This window comes from Bison bison, unplaced genomic scaffold (assembly GCF_000754665.1).
Source record: "Bison bison bison isolate TAMUID 2011002044 unplaced genomic scaffold, Bison_UMD1.0 scf7180017864116, whole genome shotgun sequence".
Classification (NCBI taxonomy): Eukaryota; Metazoa; Chordata; class Mammalia; order Artiodactyla; family Bovidae; genus Bison; species Bison bison.
Genome location: NW_011494688.1, coordinates 1,279,644 through 1,297,802, shown reverse-complemented (window position 1 = coordinate 1,297,802; position 18,159 = coordinate 1,279,644). Strand labels below are relative to the sequence as shown.

General features: G+C 41.6%; 1 protein-coding gene across 4 annotated transcripts in view; it reads left to right on the top strand.

Moving 5' to 3' along the window:
• The first annotated feature begins 11,907 nt into the window (after window positions 1–11,907).
• Window positions 11,908–18,159, top strand: part of ANK3 (ankyrin 3, node of Ranvier (ankyrin G)) — a 381,124-nt gene continuing 374,872 nt past the window's right edge. The window contains exon 1 of one of the 4 annotated variants that reach the window (XM_010839398.1): window positions 11,908–17,185. In XM_010839398.1, the coding sequence (XP_010837700.1) occupies window positions 17,072–17,185 (114 nt within the window). In that variant the 5' untranslated portion in view covers window positions 11,908–17,071. The remainder of the gene's footprint in view (window positions 17,186–18,159) is intronic. The other 3 variants (XM_010839394.1, XM_010839395.1, XM_010839396.1) reach the window with 3 other exon arrangements.

Below are 18,159 nucleotides of genomic sequence, written 5' to 3'. Positions count from 1 at the left end.
AGATACTGTTCATGGGGTTCTCAAGGCAAGAATACTGAAGTGGTTTGCCATTCCCTTCTCCAGTGGACCACATTCTGTCCATGTGATCAGATTGGCTAGTTTTCTTTGATTATGGTTTCAGTGTGTCTGTCCTCTGTTGCCCTCTCGCAACACTTACCGTCTTACTTGGGTTTCTCTTATCTTGGACATGGGGTATCTCTTCACAGCTGCTCCAGCAAAGCACAGGTGCTGCTCCTTACCTTGGACGAGGTCGCCGCTCCTGACCTTGAACGTGGAGTAGCTCCTCTCGGCCCTCCTGTGCCTGTGCAGACGCTGCTCTTTGGACATGGGGTAGCTCCTCTCGGCCAGTCCCCTGACCTCGGACGTGGGGTAGCTCCTCTCGGCTGCTCCTGCGCCGTCACAGCCTGGCACTCTTGATTGCTGCCTCTGACCTTGGGCATGGGGTAGCTCTTCTCGGCTGTTACCCCTGACCTCAAGTGATGGGAATACCAGACGACCTGACCAGCCTCTTGAGAAACCTATATGCAGGTCAGGAAGCAACAGTTAGAACTGAACATGGAACAACATACTGGTTCCAAATAGGAAAAGGAGTATGTCAAGGCTGTATATTATCACCCTGTTTATTTAACTTATATGCAGAGTACATCATGAGAAACGCTGGACTGGAAGAAACACAAGCTGGAATCAAGATTGCCGGGAGAAATATCAATAACCTCAGATATGCAGATGACACCACCCTTATGGCAGAAAGTGAAGAGGAACTGAAGAGCCTGTTGATGAAAGTGAAAGAGGAGAGTGAAAAAGTTAGGCTTAAATACTCAACAGTCAGAAACTAAGATCATGGCATCTGGTCCCATCACTTCATGGGAAATAGATGGGGAAACAGTGGAAACACTGGCTGACGTTATTTTGGGGGGCTCCAAAGTCACTGCAGATGGTGATTGCAGCCATGAAATTAAAAGACGCTTACTCCCGGAAGGAAAGTTATGACCAACCTAGACAGCCTACTCAAAAGCAGAGACATTACTTTGCCAACAAAGGTCTGTCTAGTCAAGGCTATGGTTTTTCCAGTGGTCATGTATGGATGTGAGTTGGACTGTGAAGAAAACTGAGCACCGAAGAATTGATGCTTTTGAACTGTGGTGTTGGAGAAGACTCTTGAGAGTCCCTTGGACTACAAGGAGATCCAACCGGTTCATCCTAAAGGAGATCAGTCCTGGGTGTTCATTGGAAGGATTGATACTAAAGCTGAAACTCCAATACTTTGGCCACCTCATGTGAAGAGTTGACTCATTGGAAAAGACCCTGATGCTGGGAGGGATAGGGGGCAGGAGGAAGAGGGGACGACAGAGGATGAGATGGCTGGATGGCATCACTGACTCTATAGACATGAGTTTGGGTAAACTCTGGGAGTTGGTGATGGACAAGGAGGCCTGGCAGGCCACAATTCATGGGGTCACAAAGAGTCGGACATGACTGAGTGACTGAACTGAACTCAATACACATTAGCTAATACATTTCTGCTTTACAGCAGAGTGACTCAGTTATACATACCTGTATCATATGTATACTTACATATGTATATTCTTATCCTGTGATAAAGCAAAATGGTGATTGAATATAGTCCCTGTACTATACTGTAGGACCTTGTAACTCATCCATTCTACTAGTTTGCATCTGGTAATCCCTTGCTCCCAATCCTTTCTTCCCTCCCCCCCACCTGCCCACCCTTGGCAACCACAAGTCTGTTCTCTGTGTCTGTGGATTTGTTTCTATTTCATAGGTAGGTTTATTTGTGTCATATTTTAGACTCCATATATAAGTAATATCATATAGTGTTGGTCTTTCTCCTTCTGACTTACTTCACTTAGTATAATAGTCTCTAGCTGCATCCACGGTGCTGCACATGTCACTATTTCATTCTTTTTAATGGCTGCATAGCATTTGATTGTACTATGTCTTCTTTATCCACTCACCTGTTGGTGGACATTTAGGTGGTTTCCATATCTTGGCTTTTGTAAATATTGGTTGTATTTACATGGGGGCTGGAGGGGGGCATGTATATTTTCAAGTTACAGTTTTGTCAGAATTTATGCCCAGGAGTGGAATTGCTGGATCATATGACAGCTCCAATACTTTGGCCACCTGATGAGAAGAACTGACTCATTTGAAAAGATCCTGATGCTGGGAGATTGAATTGATTGAGTGAGGGAGGAGAAGGGGATGACAGAGGATGAGATGGTTGGATGGCATCACCAACTTGATGGACATGAGTTTGAGTAAGCTCCAGGAGTTGGTGATGGACAGGGAAGCCTGGCGTGCTGCAGTGCATGAGGTCACAGAGAGTCGGACATGGCTGAACAACTGAACTGAACTGATGACAACTCTATTTTCAGTTTTTAATGTTGTGTATGTTTTGATGAGTTGTCTTTTTTTTAAGAACTTTTTCCATTTCATCTGAATTTTCAACTTATTGGCAAAAAGTCATGTGCAATGTTCACTTTCTTTTTAATGTCTGTAGGCTTTATAGTGATAGTTCCTTTTTAATTCTTGCTGTTGCTACTGCTGCTGCTAAGTCGCTTCAGTCATGTCCAACTCTGTGCGACTCCATAGACAACAGCCTACCAGGCTCCTCCGTCCATGGGATTTTCTAAGCAAGAGTACTGGAGTGGGGTGCCATTGCCTTCTCTTTAATTCTTAGTATTTTTAATTTGTATTCTCTGACTTTTAAGGCATCAGTTACACCGTGTAACAAACCACCCCAAATTTGATAACTTAGATAATAACCATTTGTTTTGCTTCTGGTAGGCCATCTGGATTAGGATCAGCTAGGCGGTTCTTCGAGTCCATCAGGTTTACACAGGAGTCTTTGCTCAGGGGCCCATCCAGCAGGTGCCCCTGTTTCTGGGTCTTGAGGCTCTGGCTGGGCAGTGAGGGTGGTGGGCCATGTGGTCTCCTCATTGTGCGGGCCAACTCAGGATTATTCACATGACGGGTCGGCAGGGTTCCTGGAGAGAATGAAAATGTGAAAATCCTTTCAACCTCTGCAGGGCTATAGTTGCTTTTTCCCCCATATTCTTTTGACCAAAGTAAGTCATAAGAACAATTCAGAGTTAGTTTCCAGGTGGAGAAACAGACCTACTACCAAATCCAAATAACTGTGGCTGTGGGTTAGGGGAGAATTATTACCATTTTGGCAATCCTTCACATATTAAGTAGTTTTATTATAGAACACCTGTTATGTGCGTGCGTGCATGCATGTCATGAATTTGGCAATTTTGTGTAAATAGTCTTATCAGTATTGTGATATTATAATCTTTGTGCATCTTTCTGGATTTTACAGAACAGTAAGTTCTTTGTTGTCTCATCAAGAGCAAAACTATTCCTCCCATTAATACTTTGGAAGATTTTGATTATTTATGTGTTTTTTTTGTATTATAAGTCAGTATAAGTTTTGGTTGTCTACACAACCCCAAACCAGTAGAGATTCAAGGCATTTTTTGTTCCATAGTCCTTGAGGAATTCAAAATGTGGCCCTGATAAAATTATCACAGATATGTTGACTTTGGGCTTATAAAAACAGTCCAGCTCTTAAATAATTCTCAACTATGGATAAATTATAAGTAAAAACAAAAGTAGTCAATTTACCTAGCATAGGTAATATATTTCCCTAGGTTTCTCATCCTGTCCATCAATAGAGAAATTCTTGGACATAGGAAATAAACTATATTTTTATCAGTCCCTAAGTATACAGTCTACCCATTAAGTCAAATTTGTTATGTCTTGCCAGAAATCTACCTCTAGAAATCTATCCTAAGTTACTTATGGGTATGTGAAATCATATGAGTATGAGTAGTCATTTATAGCATTGTTTCTCTCATGGGAAAATTGAGTTAATCTAAATGTCTAATGGAAGGGGGCTGAATTTTTTTTAAATATGTCATTCTTCGTCACGTGGAATACTATACAACCATTTAAAAGTTATGGAAGAGTATTTAGTGAGCTGCCTGGATGTTCATTATGTATAGTTGGATTTTCATCACATATAAATATATATATATATATTTAGAGGCAGATTTTATTGCTACTTTTATGATTATGCGTGCATGCATGCTCAGTCACTTCAGTCGTGTCCGACTCTTTTCAACCGCATGGAGCATAGCACACCAGGCTCCTCTGTCCATGGGATTCTCCAGGCAAGGATACTGGAGTGGGTTGCCATATCCTCCTCCAGGGGATCTTCCTGACTCAAGGCTCAAAACTGCATCTCCTGCATTGCAGGTGGATTTTTTACTGCTGGGCCACTGGGGAAGCCCTTGTATGATTATATTGTGGTACATAATGATATATATGTGATATATATATATGATATAATAATATATAAATAAATATATACAAATCTTGGAAGAATATACAGCAAAATTGTGATGGTCATTATTTCTGCATGATGGCAATATGATTTTCTAGTTTTATTGAGATATAGTTGACATAGAGTATTGTATGAATTTTAGGTATACATGATGATTGGATATATGTATATATAGAAAATGATCACCACAATAAGTTTAGTTAATATCACATTACAAATTGCCAACTTTTTTTATTGTGATGAAAACTTTTAAGATCTATTCTCTTAGCAACTTTCAAATATACGATACACTACTATTAACTTTAGTTGCCATGCTGTGTATTATATTTCCAGAACTTATCCTGTAAATGAGAGTTTGTACCTTTTGACCATCTTCGTCCATTTCACGCACCCTCCGCCTACTTCTATGGCAACCATTAATCTGCTTTCTGTATTTCTGAGTGTGATTTTCTTAGATTCCTCATGTAAATGAGATCATAGAGTATTTGTTTTTTCTTGGTCTTACATATTTTACTTAGCATATTGCCCTCACCGTCTACCCATGTTGTCAGAAACAGCAGAATTTCTTTTTTTAATGGCTGAATAATGTTCCATTTGTGTGTGCAGATATGTGTAATTTTTCTTTATCCATTCATCTGTTGATAGACACTTAGGTTATTTCCATGTCTTGATTATTGTAAATAATGCTGCAGTGCAGTGAACAATGGGACACATATCTTTTAGAGATGGTGATTTTTTTTTTCCTTCAGCTGTGTATCCAGAAGTAGAAGTGCCGGATCATATGGTAGTTCTATTTTTAGTTTTTAAAGAATGTCCATGCTGTTTTCTAATTTACATTTCCATTAACAGTGCACAAAGATTCGCCTTTCTCCACGTTTTTGCCTACACTTGTTATGTAATCCCAGAGGTAGATTATCATTTTGGTCATTCTAACATGTGAGTAGCCATGGTGGCAAAGTGGATTTTATTTTCCTTTTTTTTAATCCATGATTTGAAATTTTTAGAATGAATATGTATGGATGATTGGGGGAAAGTAAATAAAAGTTAGTTTTAAAACAGCCCTACTGATTTACAGTTTCAGGATTATTTGTGTTTTTGTTGCTACTCTCTATATGAGGTTTGAGCCTTATAAAATCTACAGAATTACTTAAAACTCAAGATGATCTGACTATACAAAAGGCTGGTTTTATTGCCACCCTAGTGGAACACAACATCATGAAATGGAGTGGTTCCTTTAGAATTTTTGTTTTGCTCTTAACATTCACAAGAACTCATAAAGACTGGGGAACTTTTTCTCTAAAAACCATCATGTCTTTATTTTAAAACATCACCATTGTGAAACAGGCTTGTAAAATTTGGTTTGGAAGCAGAATCAATGTTCCTATTTATTTCTTAAAGCTCATGTAATCATGGGATCCAGAGTCTTTTTAAAAAAATCTATTGGTTAAACAGTTACTGTTAAAAGTAGACATGGGTATTGCTTCTGTGTTAAACTGCTAGCCATGATTCTGTGCTTTTCTTGCTAGTCTAATTGATGAGCTCTCTGACAGGGACGCGTATGTTGTACACATCTGTAGTACAGTGGTATTTTTATTTAGTAAATCCCTGGTGGAATATAGAGTTTAGCCAAATTCTCCTAGATTTTAACATGGCTACAAAACAAAACCCTGTATTGGAAGTTTTGATGTCTATCTTATTCTCATTGAAAAGAGTGTTGAGACCAGTTGCAATCTAAGAAATGATTAATACAGACTTCCCTGGCGGTCCAGTGGTTAAGACCCGACTCTTTGAGTGCAGCAGGCATGGGGTTCGATCCCTAGTGGGAGGAGCTAAGATCCCACATGCTGCACAGCCAAAAAAAAAAAAGGTGAAAAGAAATGGTTAATATAATGTGTCATCTGTAATGAAAAAGCACATCTTCAAGGGGGTATTGAAACGTTCTGGGACCCAAATGAAATCTGACTGTGCTGGAGAGGATTTTTTAAATTGGGGCAGAGTGTTGTAAAACCACCACATCTGCAGAATAGTCAACACTTTAAATTGTTTGGTTGATGGATTTTTATTGGGTTTGTTGCCAGAGGGAGCAGAATGTGGCTGGATGTGTAGAGTTGAGCATGGTTTCCTGGGGCGGGAGGAAGTCTTGGGGAGAATGGGGCACCATCCAGGTAACACCCAGGTAGCTGCAGTGCTCCATGCCTGCAGCGCCGATATACAGGCAGCCTTTCCGTGTCAACACCTGCTCATTAGGAACTGGACCAAGACTCCCAAAGAGCTCTCAGATGGCCCGAATTCTGTATCCCTGCCAATCCGAGCTAGAATTTAATAACAACCTTGAGGTGAAACTTGGGCCTTTCCTCACTGCTAATCCCCAAAACCATCTGGCTTTCCCTTTCTCTGACTAACACTTTAGTGTATGTGTTGGGGGAGGGAGGAGGCTGTGGGCAGATGAAGGGGAGCAAACCGATCTGACATTTCTTAAAGGACAATCCACTCTCCTGCAGAACAGATAGTTTCTTGTAGGTCCCAGACCTAAGCTTGTTCTTCCCATAACTTCCGCATTTTCAATCGCCACATCCTCGTTGGAAGTTCTCACCATTCATTAATTACTGACAGATCTGGTTCCCTGTCCAGGCATTAACTGTTGACAAACCTCCAGGTTTCATTCTTTTGATAAAATAATGTCAAAAAGAAGCATTTAAGTCCATGAGCATGATTCTGATGTTTTTTTAAAGGTTTTGCATTTTCTCTTTAATTTCTGACTCAGTTTAGCACATTTTTAGAAATAGGGAGGATTCTCCATAAATATTTGTTTATTCCTGTGCCCTACAAAGTAATGGAAGTAATTTAGTAGGAAATATTTAGAATGTGATAGTAAATTACTAATGAAATAGAAAGCACTAGAGTTGCTTCTGCCTTGTCGCCACCCCAGAGAAGGAAAGAGAGCATAGTAAACCAGATGTCTGTCCTATGCGTTGCATAGAGAATAGCATGGGCTGTGGTCCTGCTGGAGGCTCACTCTGGGGCAGATGGCCACTGAATTGAATGGCAGATGGGATCAGCTGTCCTACTGCAAATTCATCTCACTCTCACTCTCCTGAGTGCTTGTTGAGTTTGGGCATCCTGAATACACATGCAGAATTATGCTACTTCAATAAAAGAGGTGCTCAGTAAATATTTGTAAGTGAAGGAATTAATACACACATTTTATTTCTGTGTATGCAGTGCCACGCTAAGTCGCTTCAGTCGTGTCCAACTCTGTGCAACCCTACGGACTGTAGCCCGCCAGGCTCCTCTGTCCATGGGATTCGCCAGGCAAAAATACTGCAGTGGGTTGCCATGCCCTTCTCCAGGGGATCAGCCTCATTTTTTACAGCCTGCAAACTAAGAATGGTCACACAAAGGTGACCCAAGTTCCAATTTCAGTATGCACAAATGAAGTTTTATTGCATCCCAACCGTATTTGTTCATCTACCTGCTATGTCTGGCTGCTTTTGCACTAGGGCAGGGAAGTCCAACAGGTACAGCAGAGGCCCGATGGCCTGCAGAGCCCCAAATACTTGCTGTCTGGTCCTTTACGAAACTATTTGCTGATCTCTACCATGGAAGGTATTAAATACGGAAAAAAAAAAAAAAAACGAGTTGGATGAAATCTGCCTAGATGAAGCTCCACCTCACAGTATTTGCAAAAGTATTTCCCCACTTCACCCTTTCTTTTAGGAGATAATTGGCTGAAAAAGAAAATTGTTCTAAACTTTTATCTTTTTCAAAAGGGCCTCATAAGTTTTTTCCCAAACATAAAACATTATGTCCCAGTACCTGCTCTAGTAACTCCTGTGATTGTATCTTGGTATGGTATAATGGAAGAGCAAGTAAAAAGGGTGCCAAGTTGTGGACCATATCATAGAAAGTTTAATTCATCTGATTTACAGTTAGCCTTTTGAATCAACATGGAAGAGGAAACGTTCCAAGACTTACCAGGTTTGTAGGACAAGAAGAAAGAGGAGGAGTCCCACATATATTCAGGAACCCTGAGGGCCAGTCTATATTACAGTCTGCCTCAACTTGGTAATACCTTGTGTGTACATGTGCTGTTTTTGTCTTTTGTGGTAATCATGTTGTTTCGTAAACATCAGTTATTGAAAACATACCGGTAAGGAGCACGTACTGTTATTTCCATTCCAGAAGGAAGTAGTTATAAACTCTGCATGTCTCTCCTCCTAGGGCGGTAAATCGGTTCCAGATCCAAGAAAATGTCATTTTTTTTTCTTTTTTGCCATACAAAATCTCTGCATGATTGATACAGTCCACAATATGATATAGGATTGCTGCTGCTGCTGCTGCTAAGTCGCTTCAGTCGTGTCTGACTCTGTGCGACCCCATAGATGGCAGCCCACCAGGCTCCCCCATCCCTGGGATTCTCCAGGCAAGAACACCGGAGTAGGTTGCCATTTCCTTCTCCAATGCATGAAAGTGAAAAGTGAAAGTGAAGTCACTCAGCCGTGTCCGACTCTTAGCGACCCCATGGTCTGCAGTCTACCAGGCACCTCCGTCCATGGGATTTTCCAGGCAAGAGTACTGGGGTGGGATGCCATCACCTTCTCCAATAGGATTGCTACATGAGTTTTAATGTGAATATTTGACTATTTAGTATGACTTCCTCTATGGCACCTGGCATAGTGTTCAGTTGTTTTATCCTACTCATGGTCACTATAATATGATATCATGAATCAACTAATTAGATACTCCATTCTCTAAAAACTAAGTCTTTGCTTTCTTTTGTACACCACGCTCTCTCTTATATTCATGGTCAGCAAATGATCACTGAGTTGTCCAATAGTTTCCCACATCTACAAATCCTATCTGCTTCTTCACGCATTTGCCGTTTAGTTGTCTCTTAAAAAGAAATGTGTTGAAAGTGGACTTTCTTTCTTTGTGTCTTGGTCAAAACACACCAGCAGAGGAAGCCCACATAAGTCAATCATTGCATCCTACCATAACTGTATTTCAGAATTACAGAGTACATAGGTCAGTGGAGAAGAGAGACTTTAGAATTCCTTTCCATCCCTATGTTTATGGAACCACGGGCTCAGGAAGGATGAGGGGCTTCTCTAAAGTCTTACAGTTACTTTTAGCAAAGTTGAGAGAAGAACTACTTTGCCTTTCTTGCGTGTTTGCATTCTCTTTCCTTTGGACCACCCTAAGTATGATTGTTGGAGAAGGCAATGGCACCCCACTCCAGTACTCTTGCCTGGAAAATCCCATGGACGGAGGAGCCTGGTGCGCTGCGGTCCATGGGGTCGCTAAGAGTCGGACATGACTGAGCGAATTCACTTTCACTTTTCACTTTCATGCACTGGAGAAGGAAATGGCAACCCACTCCAGTGTTCTTGCCTGGAGAATCCCAGGGATGGGGGAGCCTGTTGGGCTGCCGTCTATGGGGTTGCACAGAGTCGGACACGACTGAAGCGACTTAGCAGCAGCAGAAGTATGATTCTGATATAAATATTAAATTACAAGGATTCAGTGAAATATCACTGTTTGGTTATAAACAGTGAGACTTGATTCCATTACTTGGTAGAGTAATAGAGTAAAAAAGTCAACCTTTTTGGAATCTTTATTAAACTATAAGTTAATAAAGACTGATGGAAGCTATAGTTATCCAGATAGTTTAGGGGAAAAGTAATACAGAAACATATTTTATCTTCAGTAATATATTTGAATTGAGCCTATTACTTGAGAAACTATTAACATTTATTATCAGCCACTGTGCTCAGCTTCTTGGTTTAGAGGGCTGATGGGGAGGAATTGCTACCCTAATAAGGTCTTCTCTGGTGGCTCAGAGGATAAAGAATCTGCCTCCAAGGTGGGAGATCCAGGTTCAGTCCCTGGGTTGGGAAGATCCCATGGAGAAGGGAATGGCTACCCACTCTAGGATTCTTGCCTGAAGAATTCCATGGACAGAGGAGCCTAGCAGGCTACCATCATGGGGTCACAAGAGTCTGACATGACTGAACGACTAACACTTTCACTTTATTAGCCTGATACAGTGGAAACTCAACTGGCTTCTCACTATCTTGAGAAACTAAAATTAGAAAGAAGCAGAGGGCCCCGTGAACAATTGTTCCTCATCTCGACTCTTGCAATCCAGTTATATTCTTCACTTTTTCCTAACACTGTGACTGAGATTTTCTTCTTCATTGATTTGTTGACTGGCTTACTCCTGCCACCCCATACTCCCAAGAATGGAAGCTTTAGAGAAGGGAACTTCATCCATCTTACTGACCATCCTGTCACCAGCATCTATGACAGTCCCTGGCTCTAGGGGGAATTCTGCATTGTCTGCTCAAGCATGAACAGTTGGCCAGGTAGACCAAGAATGTGAGGTGTTGAACTGTGAAATTGTAAATTCTGCAGATAGGAAAGAGTCTTTATCCCTGACCTAGAAAGCCTTGTTCTGCATACTCACCACTTGGTTTTGTATTACAGGTCCACACCCCTGCTTCCACAGCACCTGTATGTGTGTCGTAATTGTCAGTTTCCTTGTCTCTCTTTCTCACTGATGATTTGAGGAATGGGACCAAGTCCCATTCACCTGCACGTCCCAGATGCCAAATGTGGTGACCAGCTGAGTGAATGAGTCCATGAGTATGTGAACGCTGCTTTTAGCACAAGTGCCTGAGAACATCACGTGTTCTTGTCCTTTAACATTTCACGTGGAAAGCATGATGACTGACTGCTAAGTGTCTTCGGATGCGTGTTTGGAGAAATATCTGCCTGCAGGAAAATACCTGCTGGCAAGTTGGGCTCTCTTTTTGTTAAGATAAGCTCTTTATGTAGACTGTCTGTGTCCAATAGAAATGTAGTGGGAACCACATATATAATTTTACATTCCAAATAGACATATTTAAAAATCTCTTTAAAAAGTGAAGTTAATTTTAGTATATTTTATTTAACTGAACATATCCAAATATCCTCAGTTCAGCATGAATCAATACATAAAATTTTTACTGAGGTAATTCACATTGCTTTTTTTTTCATGGGGTCTTGAAATCCCGGGTGTATTTTACATCTCAGTGTGGGTGCTAAATTATCATCAGAAATACTTGATCTTTTATCTTATAAAATGAAAAGTGAAAAAGTAAATTCACATTTCCAAATTATTCCAACACTTAAATGTGTTCCAATATCTGAACTGAGAATGTTTTTAAATATAAATTTCTTAATTAAATAAAATTTAGAAACTCAGTTTTGCAGTCTCACTAGTACTATTTCATTGCCAGTCACTAAATAGGGCTGGTGGCTACTGTTTTGGTCAGCCCAGATTGTAAACGCTTCTTCATTTTCATTTTTTTTTTAATTTTATTAAATTAATCTCATGGACAGAGAAGCCTGGCGGGCTGCAGTTGCAGAGAGTCAGACATGACTGAGCAACTAAACAAGAACAAAATAGTCGATTTACAGTGTCATGTTAATTTCTGCTGTACAGCATACTGACTCAGTCATATGCATACTTTCATATTTATTACATTGTAGTTTACCATATATATAATTCATATCATATATATGGGTTACCATGACCATAGTTCCCTGTGCTGTACAATAGCACCTTGTTTATCCTATAAGCAAGGATAAACTTTGTTTATCCTATACATGTAATTGTGTAAATTCTTCTTAAATAAACCTTTCCTAAATATCTTTCTTCACTTTCAAACATGTACCACCTTCTACCACCTCAGGTCATTGGATTTGGGGTTCCTTTGTGGATGTCTTTGTGGTCATCTGGTTCCACTTGTTTCTCCTGTAAGGACCAGGGCTGCAGAGAGGAAGCAACTTGTCTGGTACAATTGTTTGTCCAGGACTTTGGGTGCTGGCTTCTTGCTCACTCTTCCACCAGGCACTGCTAGCTCCCTCCTTTGGATGGGACAGAGTCTGGGGGCTATGCCTGCGGGGGTTCATTCATGCACATCCAGGGATCCCCTTCTTTCTGCCGGCCAGTGTGTGTGTGATGAAGAGACCACGGGGGAGCTGTCCCCGGCAGCCTGCCCCCGTCCCCCATGGGAGGTGGCAGAAGCAGCTGGCAGCTTGGACCAGCTGGCTGGCTCCAGGCTGAGGTCATGCTGGTGAGTTGGACAGACAGCCTGCTCCAGGGACAGAGGGCAAACCAAGTACTAAGACAGATGGAACCGAGGCCAGCGCTCGTTTATCCAAAGGTGCCGCCCTCTATGAGGAGTGTGAAAAGGACCACCAATCCCTCAGTATGATTTAGTCACTGCCCTTTTTTTTTTTTTCCATGTGTCTCATCTGAAAATGAAGAATAATCTGCGACTGTGAGTTAAGCATTTCCTAGGGTGCCTTTCTGTCGTTTATAACCATTGACGGGTTTCGTGCTTGTTTTCTTTCTTGTGCCCCACATTGTTCAGAACCCGCTCAAGATCTCCTGACATCATCTTTATCTAGGGTGCCAAAATTAATGCAGTGACGATGGATCCATTTTTCTTTCTGAAGGAAAAATATTTTGACTCTCTCTTATGGTGAGGCTGTTCTGCTTCTGAGAAAACTGAAGTGGGTGCAGCATGAAATATTCTCATCCCATCAAAACACGCACTTTCCTTGTTATCAAGAGCCGGGGGCAGGGTTGGGAAGGTGCAGCTTCCTTGGTGGCTGGCAGCAGTGCTCTTTTTCGTTTTTTTCCTGCTCCCCTCCTCCATTCTTTATGTACTACCCACCCTCCACTTCTCCACGTCACTATGTCCTATTTTTTTCAAAGTGCACTTTGAAACTCTTGTAACTTCAAGATCACCAAGAGACAGCATCACCTCCTCAGAAATCAAATACACTATTTGTGTGTCAACTCAGCTGAGCAATGTGGAGACACAGTATAAGTGACAACCGAGAGTAGTCAAGTTATTAATTGGCTGAAGAATAATCAAAACTTGTCGTGGAATCCTGGCAAGGTGTTTGCCAAACTGAGGAGAAAACAGCTCGGGTAAAATGTCCAGTGTATTGATTTGGTTTTACTTTCATTGGCATATTTTAGTCACAGCGTTTTGATTCCTGCATTAGAATTTATTTGGGGGTATAGCCATTATTCCGGATGCCAAACTGGAAAGTGATTTTTACTTTTTTATACTAGTTTTACACTCTAATAAAGTGAGGACAAGAAGGACTCAATGAGACATGTCACTTCTGATCAGAAATCAGGAATTATTTTGAATAAGATTAAGAGGAAGGTTTAATAGGAGGAATCATTTATTGATATAATTTCTGTAATCAAAGGTAGACACCAGGGAAAGATCAGGACTCCTTGCTGCCGAGTGCCAGATTTCAAATTTCAAATCGTGCTCATCCAGCCTGCCTTCAGGAGGGAGGCTGAGGAAGTCTAAAAGTTGGGGCTGTAGACATTGTTCCTTCCATTCAGCTAGGTAACTTCACTCTCTGGTTTATTCTCAATGCCTGTCCTGTAGGGCTTATTCAAAGGAAGGATTTCTGCAGCTAATAAAAGTTTGAAAGATCAGTCTTTAACTTTGTTTCAAAAAGCTGGTGTAGGAATTCTTGTACCTGGAATTTTTATAAAGCCGGAATAGCTCTTTTTTTTTTTTTCCTTAAGAGAAGTTGTTCCTTAACTTTCTGTAGCTTCAGCATTCCTCAGATGGGCCGCCCCCTCCCATGGAAGTCCTGTTCCTTACACCCTCATGGCCAGTGTCAGGGAGCAGGCCTGGAGAAGCTACCCCATGGACCTCGCATTACTGTTTGAGGTGCTTACTGCATCTCCTTCTTGCTGCAGAGACCCGCCCCTCTGCTTGGAGACCTACTCTTATACCAGCTGCAAAGTTTTACTTGGAAGGTTTGAATGAATTTGATCATCACCCAGAAGAGAACAATCTCGTGAGACTGAAGTGGAAAAGTTTTGTAAAACTTCAGGCAAATAATTAAGTTTTTGAAAGTTCTTTTCTTGGTTGTTTCAGCTACGATAAGAGCTTGCTTTCTAGAATTATTGTTAGAACTGTGAATTTAGTTTAGGAGGAACAAATGCTAATATTTGTGGCAATCTTGGGTAAATGCCTTTGCAATAAATAAATAAGTAATAAATAAATGCACCAGGAGCTTTATGTAAGTGTGTGTGCTGGGTAGGAAGAAAGGAACTAAGACTTTAGTGATATTACCATCAAATCCTAGGACTCACGGAGCTGCCTTTCTTGGCAGTTTTGCTATTAAAGTTCTAGTTTAAAAGTGGCAAACAGAAGCCCATATTTTCTGTAAGAGAGAGAATCTAAATAAGCTATGTCTTAGAGTTTAGTTTTGGTGGGACAACCACTAACTGCAAAATCCACTATAAAAAAAATCATATTATGGCGGCATATAAGTTGTGACTTATTCTCAACATCTAAACATTTTGGGAAAGCAAAGAACTATTCCAGAGAGAAATGTGTCCAAAAATACCAGGACCTGTTTTCCTAATTTCCATCTTTGCTTTTGCTGATAGAGATCGATGGGACAGTAGCTTTGCCAGCCTTAGACGGCAAAGTTACCTTGGTCAGGTGTGCTTATAAAAACATTTTAAAGTAGCATTAGTATCTATAAAGGAAGAAAAAAAGAGAAGATCCTGGAGCCAGTGGGAAATCAGCCAGTTTTTTAGCTGGCTATCCTCTTCAGCTTGCTGAAAATAAGGATAGGAAATGTTGTGAATATTCCTCAGAAGTCCAGGATGGTTAATATCAGGAGCAAGCACACAAAAGTTTAACTTTTTATATTTTCTGCCCCACCTATTACTATTACAATAAAAACTTCTGATAGAAAAGCATTTATTTTTATTATGAAGCTCCAAATACAGTGTATTGCTTTTGGATCTGAATTACATTTCATCCCTTGCCTTCCTCCCGGCCCCTGCTTTTTATCAGATGATGGTTTTGTAGGCAGTTGGGAACTTTTCTACAACTCCTTCTTCATGTAGATAGTTTCTGTGGCAAAGCGAGCAGACAAGTGTCAGTGGGTCCTCAGAAATATGGGCCACAATGATTTTCACATGGTTCACAGTGAAGCCATCTATTTCAATCCACTTGCAGTAGGTCACGGCCATGGTCCTCATTTGCTTTCCAATCTCTGTTGCTGCCCAGGGGAAGATGTAAGGCCCCCTGCTAGGGAAGAATGAAGAAAGTTCTTGATCTCCAAATCAGAAATACAGTGAGTAGTTGTTGGCAGGAACTTACACTTGGGGCTCTTAATGAAGCAGGTCAACAGCAGCCCCAGGGACCTCCAACCAAATCCTTGTACAACACCTCTGGACTGCATGCTTTGGCCTCCACACATTTTAACAGTGACTCCTGCGGACTGAATCCTGGCGTGCTGCTGTTCATGGGGTTGCAAAGGGTTGGACACAACTTGGCGACTGAACAACCACCACCACCAGCTGCAAACTCAAAACGCACTGATTTCCAAAGTCAAGGACTTTGAATATTAGAAGCACACACACTAAGTCTTTTCAGTGAAGCATCATCTTTTTCTCCCCTGCTCATTTACTTGGGGAATTTAAGGTTTCTCACTGGGGCCTGTAATGGTTCAGGTCCAGACTGACGTTTCAGCCATGTTTTGGGCCCCATGTGTTTGAGTATATGAATGATTCCTGACTTATTAGATTTCTTCCAGTGCGTGCATCCTAGCAGAAGATAGCCCAGCAGGCCTTGAGCCCTGCTGCTGCTTCACTTCACCTCATGAATATTCAGAAGCTGCAGTCATTGAGGACTCAGGTGGCAAAAATAGTAAGGTGATTGAAGTGCACATGAACGCCGAGTCCACATTTCCACGACTTGGAGCCCCTGACTGCAGCGCAGATTTTCTGTGACCCTCGGACCTCAGGAGGGGAGAGTCCTGGGGAACCCCTCTGAATCAGGCATCTGTTCCCTACACCAACATGCTCATGGCCTGCTGTATGATGTGTTGTAATCAGCATGTTGTTTTTAAAAGACAACAGGCCCTTCTGTGAATCCTCCCCCACAAAATGCATTTAGGCTGATAGTCGAGCATAAAGGCCTCACTGTGGAGATGAGCAATGCATGCATTGTTTTCCCCATCATGCAGTCAGGATCTCCACAGCAAAATCGAGTGTCTTTTGTGAAATCTTATTTTATATATTTTGTCACCATCAGCAGTTACACTGGAGTAGGAACCGCTCCATTCTCTTACGGGTTAAATTCTGCTCTGTGCAGACCTAGTGGTGATGTATAAATTGCAGCCCTGCCTTTTTTTCGAAGGATTCTAAAATAGGTTTTCAGAATTAGTGCTGGATTTTTGCTCCTGCATGTGCGGTGACTCTTGATTTTTTCCCTTCAGAGAAGCATCCTTTGCAGCATTCCCCCTTCTGAGGAATCACTTAGACACTTCCAGCTGGTGGCAGGGGATACAGCCATAATACAGCTTCCTGTGTCCCAGCTGTCTTTTTCACTACGGTAAATGCATTAGGATGGCTGCACTCTCATGTAAAGGTTCAGGTACAGGGAGGTGTAGGATGAAGTCTGGAAACCATCGTTGGGGTTTTTAAAGCTTCAGCTTCTCCAGCATCTTGGCATTTTGAATGTCTTCCTGCTTGGAGTCCAAGGTTTCTCTCCAGTGATTGGAATGCTGCTGGAAGCCTGATTAAAGGTGCCTGAGGATATCACCTTCTACCAGGAAGCCCTGCGTGCTTGAGAGGGTCCTTTTCAATGCATTATGGCTCATGCGGCCTCCCAATTAAAGAAAACCCGGGATTTAGAAATCAATGCTGAAGAAGAGACAGAGAAAAAAAGGAAACACCGCAAACGGTCCCGGGATCGGAAGAAAAAGGTAGCTATGTATGCCAGTGCATAGATCTTGCCTGGATCCTTTATGTTTTAATTCCTCTTGGCATCTGTGAGAAGCATTCGGGGCTGTTTTTACATGTGGTGTAGAGTGTAAATTGGGTGTGTAAGTTGGGTGTGTAAATTGGGAACAGATGATAGAAACCCTGTGGTAGACCACGGGTGTAGGGTGGGCAAGGCAGGGCAAGATTTTATCCCGTGTGGGGGGATTGCAGTGCTGATGCGGAAGGCTTGTACTTTACGTAGGCATGGGCATGCTTCCATGACATGCAAAGGTGTTGCAAGGGAGTTCAAAGTAGTTTCTTTCCAGCCCAGTCAAGGTTAAATGCACTGCGGTGAGTTAGAATTGAGGGAGAGAGCAGAGAAGCAGCCTTTGTACTTCTTAACAGTTGTGTCTCATGGAAAAGGAGCTTTTGTGCTAGAACTGTGTCACATGTGTGCATTTCTCAGGCAGATCTGTGACCTTAAAGACGTAACAGTAAAGTCATTTCCTGCTTTGCTTTTTCGGTTCCCTCTTTCCTTCTGACTCTCAGTTCCATAAGGTACTTCCTAGGTAGGTTGTGCAGTGGAAATAAGCTGCTGGAAATAACTTTTCTTTATTCTTTAAACCGCTGAAAGCACAGAGGTTTGTCTTTCTCTACTGGCTGAGAGTGATTATCCTGAATGCAGGAATTCCCATGACAAGGCAGGGACTTCAGCACTGAATGCTTTAGATCCAAGCATGAGTATTGATCATCCCCTACTGATACTCTAATGCAGGGGAGCAAATAGGAGGAATATTCTGGGTCACTGGTGTTTAATTACAGCCTGAGAGTGCTTACCTTTTGGGGGCTGTGCCCTTAAATATGAATCCTAGATACTGATTTGGAGATTGAGGCCCGAAATCACTTTTCTTCCATGACAGTTCATAAAAATTGACTAAAACTCTGTGATCTGAATATGGAAGTCAGGTCATAAAGC